The sequence below is a fragment of the Hipposideros armiger genome, unplaced genomic scaffold (assembly GCF_001890085.2).
Source record: "Hipposideros armiger isolate ML-2016 unplaced genomic scaffold, ASM189008v1 scaffold_609, whole genome shotgun sequence".
Taxonomy (NCBI): Eukaryota; Metazoa; Chordata; class Mammalia; order Chiroptera; family Hipposideridae; genus Hipposideros; species Hipposideros armiger.
In genome coordinates, this window is record NW_017731959.1 from 1,023,716 (window position 1) to 1,031,581 (window position 7,866).

The 7,866-nt window shown below is 50.7% G+C and overlaps 1 protein-coding gene across 1 annotated transcript in view; it reads left to right on the forward strand.

Annotated features, from left to right (window-relative positions):
* Positions 1-7,866, forward strand: part of WDR62 (WD repeat domain 62) — a 61,412-nt gene that overhangs the window by 29,055 nt on the left and 24,491 nt on the right. Inside the window, exons 12-16 of the mRNA XM_019624803.1 lie at positions 1,250-1,341; positions 2,965-3,090; positions 6,280-6,347; positions 6,428-6,549; positions 7,369-7,504. Of these exons, the coding sequence (XP_019480348.1) occupies positions 1,250-1,341; positions 2,965-3,090; positions 6,280-6,347; positions 6,428-6,549; positions 7,369-7,504 (544 nt within the window). The remainder of the gene's footprint in view (positions 1-1,249; positions 1,342-2,964; positions 3,091-6,279; positions 6,348-6,427; positions 6,550-7,368; positions 7,505-7,866) is intronic.

Genomic DNA, 7,866 nt, shown 5'->3' on the forward strand with positions numbered 1-7,866 from the left:
GACCCACAGGTTGAGAACTGCTGGCCTACAGAGTAGACCAGCAAATCTGCATGACACTAGGACAGAGTGATACTTTACTAGCCATGTGGTACCACTGCTGAACCATCAGAGAAGATGCCAGCTGCCCCTTGCAGGGACGGCGGGTGGGGGTCCTGGTGGCCCTGGGAGAAGGGCCAGGAGGATGGGACATTTGAGGGCTCGATTCACACTGCAGAGGCTTTTCAAGATGTTATGGCCCAATGTGTGCTGATTGAATATTAGCCTGTCACAGGTACCAGGTTTAAGTTGATGAATGACGGCTGTGACCACCTGGGTGCTGGGGCTGTTGAGGGATGGAAGGGACCAGGGGGAACAGGATAGCATGTCCCCCATAAAGGGGCAGCCGCCACACAGCATCAGGAGTATAGGCTCAGAGATGTCATGTGTTCCCATTGTCTAAGAAGAACAGAAAGTGCAAGGTTTTTTATCTGTGAAACTTTATGATTTTTAAATGCTGGCAACTGTTCTGATATCAATCACTGTGTGAGGCAAACCAAATGTGCCAGTGGGCAGCTCGTATTGACGGCGCCCCGCTGTGAATGGCGAAAACGGTAACGAGAGCTACATGAGCATAGCACTCTTTCCCTGGGCTGGCCGCTGGCCTGATACTATGTGTATCGACCAATTTAGTCCTCTCACTGACCTGATGTAAGTGCTATTATCAGCTTCATTTTCTGATGGGTTAACTGAGGCAAGTCCGGCCAAGTGGCTAGGCTAAGATCACACAGGTAGAGAGTAGAGGAACTGGGGTGATTGTCTCTTATTTCAACCTGGATGACCTGTTGATTGATTGATTTCATTTGGAGAGGACAAGGGAAGCCTTTAGATTTACGACTCTTTAAGAATGAGAGATTGGAGTTCCCACCCATAGGTCCTAGCCTTGAGTGTGACCTCTGACCCCTGCCCCACCCCCTGGAATCACCTCTGATACAGCACTGCCCTAACCCTTGTTCCCCCAGAGGAGTGTCCTAGATCTGGCCAATGGAACCACAGGGGTGGGTACTCACTGAAGTACCCTGAGGTTTGACACTGATTCCTTTAAGATGGCAGGTGTCTAGATGATAAGAGTGGGTGGGCATCTCTAGACTAGTTGGCCAAGGCAGGAGGCTCCCCATGTCCCCTACCTGGCAGTAGCAGAGTGCCTGGGGTGGGAGCAGGGGTCGGGGGGGGCCCTCTGAGCAGAGAACAGCAGGCAGTTTATGTCTCCCAGGATCCATGAGCTGCACTTCATGGATGAGCTGGTCAAGATGGAGGCCCACGATGCTGAGGTGCTATGCCTAGAGTACTCCAAGCCTGAGACAGGTGAGCCCATGGCAAGGTGGCAGGGGGAAGGCAGGGGTGTGTCCCTCGGGCAAAGTCACAGAGGGAGATAGTTGGTATGTGATGGGGCTGTGAATAATGGCTGAAAGTCCTGTGTTGAGTAAGGGCCCCTGTCTCTGGGACCTGGGACCAGAGTGACTAGGACTCCAGAAAGCAAGATACTGGCAAGCAGGACTCAACTTGACTTGCTTATCCTGGTGCCCAGTTCCCCAAACAGTACTCAGGCTATGGAGGTGATGAGTGAATGTATGAATGAGCTCATCCTTTCCTGGAGAAGATAGATCCACAGTTAAACGTGTTATTTTGAAAAACTTTGATGGCCTACAGAAAAATTGCAAGAATGTTATAATGAATACCCATATGTTCTTCACCTAGATTCCCCAAGTTTTTTCTTTTAAATTCTGTCTGACCCTGTGACTGTATAATGACTTCATCTATTTCCCCTCTCTTCTTTTCTCTCTGTTTGTGTGTGCACAGACAAACCACATATAAGATAATAGCGTATACATTATTTTTTTTCTTTTGTTAAACTAATGAGAGTAAATTGCAGCCATGGTGCCCATTCACCCATAAATGCTTCTATAAGCATTTCCTAGGAATTAGGTCATCCATTTATATGACCACAGTATTCAGCAAATGTGGAAATTTCACTTTGATGTCATATTGTCATCTATCTTATGGTCCTTATTCACATTTTGCCAGTTGTCCCAATTATTGTCCTTTATAGCACCTTTGTTTTCCCAGTCCAGGTTCACACGTTAGTTGTCATGGCTCTTTTGTCACCTTTGTTCTGGAACATTTCTACAGATTTAACTTGTCTTTATGACTTTGGCTTTCTGCAGAGTATAGACCAATCATTTTATTTGAATTTCCTTTGATTTGAATTTGTCTGTTTGTTTTCCTCATAATTTGATTCCAATAATACACTCTTGGCAGGAATATAATGTAGGCAGAGTTATGTCCTCATATGCTAATGATCCTTCCCATGCTCTTTCCTTCGCCTTCCCCTGCACCTCTGTGCCACCAAAGTTTTATTAAATCTCTCTTCACTCAGTCCACCTTTCCTGAGCTCCCCTCCACCTCAGGTCATATGTTAGGCCTCAGACGTACCAAGTGACCAGGGTAGGCACTGTCTGAGGGGGCCAGCAGGGAAGCCATGTGGCAGAAGGAAGTGTGGCAGTAGGTAGGTAGTCAGTAGGGCCTGGACAAGGGCCCAGAGAGTGAAGGGGCAGAGTTTTCGGGAGGCTGAGAAATTGGTCGGGCTCCACATGGCATGCCAAGGAGGTGGACTCGATAGGAAGGAGTGCTGGGCTCTACTAGAATGTCTGCTATGGGCACGGGTGGAGGAGCATGCACGTGTACACAAAGATTCACCCTCCCCCAACTGGTGGCATGGGATATGAAATGCCAGGGTTTGGAGGCTCTGGAGAAAGACAACACAGAGCTGAGGGAGCGGCCCCCTTCTGGGTTTAGGGCAAGTCAGTGGCAGTTATGGAACCAAAGACCCCTTCTTCAAAGCCTGGAAAGCTCGGTCATGCTGCTTTCTGGGAGGCTAAGGCATCAAGCATCCTTCCGGGAACCCAGGGCCACCCTCTGCACTCACAGGGTTGACCTTGCTCGCCTCGGCCAGTCGGGACCGACTGATCCATGTACTGAACGTGGAGAAGAACTACAACCTGGAGCAGACCCTGGACGACCACTCCTCTTCCATCACGGCCATCAAGTTTGCAGGTGAGTGTCTTCCTTCCTGCTTTGGCACCTCATTAGATGGGCTCCGTTGGCTACAAGTAACTGCAAAAGCTCCCTTTAGCTTAAACACAAAAAAGGGAATACAAGCTCTGCATTCAGGCACAGCTGGATCCAAAGGCTGAGTTTTTAAAAATTAAATTATCAGGATTCTCTCCCTCTGTCAGCTGTGTCTTTCTCTGGAGGGCAGGATCTCATGTCACTGGGCCACTAGTAAGAGACGTCCCCTCTTCCTATGCATTTTGACAGAAATTGGGAGCTTCTCATAGCACTGACTTTCCTTTCGCTGGCTTGAGGCACCTGTCCTTTTCAGAACAGTTGTCAGTGCCAGGGCTTTGGGGTGTTCTCTTGGGCTAGGTCTGACTCATGTGCCCAGCCCCCGCCTACTTCCACTCCTGATCCAGGAGGACTGGCATTAGGCGAGTGCTGGTCCCCAAAAAGAAGTCAGCGTGCCAATCCTGTGAGAGGGCAGAATGGGCACTGGTGACCTTGGCAGAAAAACAGGTGACAGCTGCTGGAGGCTAATTCTGTGCTGGGAATGATCCTTGCACCATCCCGGCGGTTGCTCCTTTCTTACTCCATTTTCCAGCCAGTCACCAGCTACTAGTAGGTGTAGGCCAAGGATCTTGCCTGAGGCTGTCCTCCAAAGCCCACGCTCAACCAGGAAATCAAAGGGATTCCTCCAAGACTGAAAAGATTCAGTATGGAGATCGCTGGCTCTAAGGGAGGCAGGCCTTGTGGGGTGTAACTGATCGGAGCCCAAGAACATGTTCAAAACTATATTTAAGAAGAATATATTCATGGAAAGAATACATTCAGGTACTCTTAAGTTCTTGACTATGAAGTGTTTTTTACATGTAATCTTGTGACTGAGAATCTATTAATGTCCCTCAGTCCTTCCCACTTCTTGCCCTGCCTCTCTCTAGCTACAGTGATAAGGAGCTGTGCACAAACAAGTTAACAGTGTTTGGTGCATCTTGGTGAAAACCTAGGAAAAACTGATCAGCTAAAACTTCTCAGACATGGACTAGAGGTCCTTAGAGTAACTCAGTAAATCTGGCAATTTGGCCAGCAAGGACCTCACCTTTAATGAATGGTTTACATCCCAGAGAGTTGATGACTGGCCCAGGGGTGGCCCAGGAGTTGGTCCTTAAGGCCACTTTCTGACGGGTGTGGGCCTTCCTTAGAGCCCCAGCCAGTCTGAGAGGATGCAGCTCCTAATCCCAGCCCCTGAGCGCCCTGCTGGCTCACCTCGGGGGTTATGCTCAAAACTTTGAGAGGGAGTATAACCTGAACACCAGCCAGGCAGAACCTGTCTGAAGCCACCCTGCTAAAGAAGGATTCAGTCTTTCAACTCCTTTCTGTGAAACATGCATCCAAACACGTGAATACAGTACATTTAGTTTACAGAATACAGTCATGTTGCCGCCTAACAATGTTTCGGTCAATGACAGGCTGCATATATGAAGGTGGTCCCATAAAATTATAATGGAGCTGAAAATGACTATACAGCCTAGTGACACTGTAGCTGTCATAATGTCATAGCGCAACACACATCAGAGTGGTCACGTGTTTGTGGTGATGCTGGTGTAAACAAACCTACTGTGCCGCCAGTCAGATAAAAGAGTAGCACATACAATTATGTACAGTACATAATCCTTGATAATGATAAGTGACTATGTTACTAGTTTATGTATTTACTGTACTATATTTTTAATCATTATTTTAAAGTGTACTCTTTCTACTTATAAACAAAGTTTCCTGTAAAAGAGTATGCCATGTTACCCTGGCACCAAGAGTATAGGCTGCAAGTTGTCATGTGTTCCCATTTGTCTAAGAAGAATAGAAAGTCCAGGGTTTTGTGCCGGCGGCAGCCTCATACCTCTCGTGTTTACCGTGTCTCTTGATTGCATCATTTTTCCAGGGCTGGGTTTTATCTCATGTTGTTCTGTGCAGTAACATGCAGTACAGGCTTGTAGCCTAGGAGCAACAGGCCAAACCATACAGCCTAGGTGGGTGGTAGGCTGCACCATCTAGGTGTGTGGAAGTGCTCTCCATGATGTTCTCCTGATGACAAAATCACCAAACGACGCAGTTCTCAGAATGTATTTCTAGCTTAAAGCTGCACTTGACTGTAATACAATGAACATCCACATCGAGGTTCATAGTCAGTAGGTATGAACCGGAACACACAGACCCATTGTTTATAGCCAGCGACTCTTCTGGTTATTCACCATCCTAACATTGCTAAGTGCTTGGCCCCACCACCCCAGGTTAAGCAGCAGAACATTACCCGTAACTTGCAGGCCCTCTTTGGGCCTCTCCCATGTTACACGCCCTCCGCCACACAGGGCTCACTTCCTTCTGTGAGCCAGTGACTCCTGCTTGAGTGACATCTGAACCTGTATGTCAGGCCTGAGCTCTCTCAGATGTCCTGTCATCTGTTAGACCAAGGCTCTAAGTATATTGTCTTTTCATCCTCACCACAGCTCTGTGAGGTATTTGTGCTGTTATTATTCTGTAAAGAAGAATAAAAGGACATCCATAGTGCTTACCAGGTGGCAGCCACTGTTCCAATGGCTTCATACAACTTCTTGGGGGCAGCTGCTGTTATAGGCCCATTGTACAGATGGGACGCGGAGGTTCAGAGAAGCTGGGTTCAGAGCAGTGTGTAACCAGAGAATGCCTGGCTTCAGTCCTGGCCCCGTCCTGACTCTCTGTGTGCCCTGGGACAAGGACTGTGTGACTCTGAGCCCCTGGATCACATTTGTATAATGGAGTGGCTAGTGAGCATTCAGGAAGAGGGAGGCACATGGAGCCCAGAGCCTGGCCTGAGGTGTGTGGATGTTCCGATTATTCTTGATGGCATGATCCTCCCAGTGGTCTGCCTGTCTTAGACATGGTGCCCCTTCTGTGTCCCTGGCCTTTGTTTCCCTATCTACCCCTGCTCTGCAGCGGCCTTCCTTGCAACTGTTCCATCTGCACCTCCTCAAACACATAGCTCACATCTTACAGAGTCCTGCCTGTACTCAGCACCCAGTTCACCTGTGGGGAGCCCTCCCTGACCCCCAGAAGAGTTCCCTTGCAGTGGAGTTCCCTAGCGAGGAGCCCTGACCCCATTCAGGCCCAGGGGTGGCCCATCCTTGCCTAATGCACCGCCTCCTCCTCTTCCAGGCAACAGAGACATCCAGATGATCAGCTGTGGGGCTGACAAGAGCATCTACTTTCGCAGTGCCCAGCAGGTAGAGTGGAGTGGCCTCCTTGGGGGCTGGGGTGGGGGCCTGTCAGGGTTGTCCTCTGAAGGCCCCGCCTGCCCTGCCAGGCCTCGGATGGGCTTCACTTTGTCCGTACCCACCATGTGGCAGAGAAGACCACCTTGTATGACATGGACATTGACATCACCCAGAAGTATGTTGCCGTGGCCTGTCAGGACCGCAATGTGAGGTGAGGAGCTGCCCTGGGCCCTTAGTCAGCCTGGCCTGAACTGCTTTCTGAGTGGGGCCTGGATGGGACCCAGCTGAGCCTGTTTTCTCATGAGCTGTCTGCTTTCCTTCCCCCTGCTCATCTGGTCCCTGAGAAGCTGAGTGGGGTGGAGGAACCCAGCGGGTGTTTCCAAAGAACTGAGCTCACGCCTCCAGATCAGCGGAGGGTTCCTTCTGGCTCTCCAGAAGCCTACGTGGGGCGACTGAGAGGTGCTGATGTGGCTCATAAACGTAGTCATTCCTCTACACTCCCTGAGCACCTGACAGGGACAGATCCTGCAGGAGTTACAGCAGTGAGCAGGGCAGCGCCAGGCCCTGCCTCCCAGTCTGCCTCACAGACACTCACCAGACTGACAGCATGGCGGGGTCAGGGCTGGGATGGGAGAGCTTAGGGACTTGGGGACCCTGGGGAGATGCCCGACCCCACCTGGGAATCAAGCAGAGCTTGATGGGAGGACATGGAAGAGTGAGCCAGGGGAGGGGAGAGGGAGTGTACAGGGGGTGGGGCATGTGCTAAGAGGTTCTCCACCTCCATCTGCTTATTCAAATTGGGTGCCAGGCACTCCGCTTGTTCTGTGGTGGGGGAGAGGGACATTAACTCAACCGGACACCCCAATACATAATCTCCGTGACCTCAGCCTGAGGTCATTTCATTCTCTGAGATGAGGTTTCAGCCCAGGCATTGCATGGGGGATAAGAGGTGGCAGGGGCCTTCTAGGGGAGAGGAGGGAGTGGGTGGGCAGGTCCATGTTGTGGCCACGTTCTGCCCCCACGCCCCCAGAGTCTACAACACCATGAATGGGAAGCAGAAGAAGTGCTACAAGGGCTCCCAGGGTGATGAAGGATCCCTGCTGAAGGTGAGGAGCCGGGGCCCCCAGGGTGAAAACTACACACAGACCCCATGCACAAGCCTCCCTGTGTGTCTGCTGCCCCAATGGGCCACCTGAGACCTGTGTCCTCCTTGGCACCTGACCAAAGGATCACATGCTGGCCAGCACCCACTCTGGCCTGGCTGACCAAGGCCGCTTGGGAGCCGGGGGTGGACCAGACTGCTTCACCTTTATTTGCTGAGCCCTTCCCCAAGCAGGGACATTTTAAGGGATTTCCATTTTGAGTGGCAACAGAATGTGGTGGGAAGAATCAGGCCTGGGCTCCCTCACCAGGGTTGTCCCCTGCCTGTGTTATCCAGGCCAAGGCAGGGACCTTGTCAGAGCCTCTGGATTAGTTAGGAGCTCAGGCTGTAGGGTCAGACCCCCTCTTAGCTCTGTCTCAGACTGAC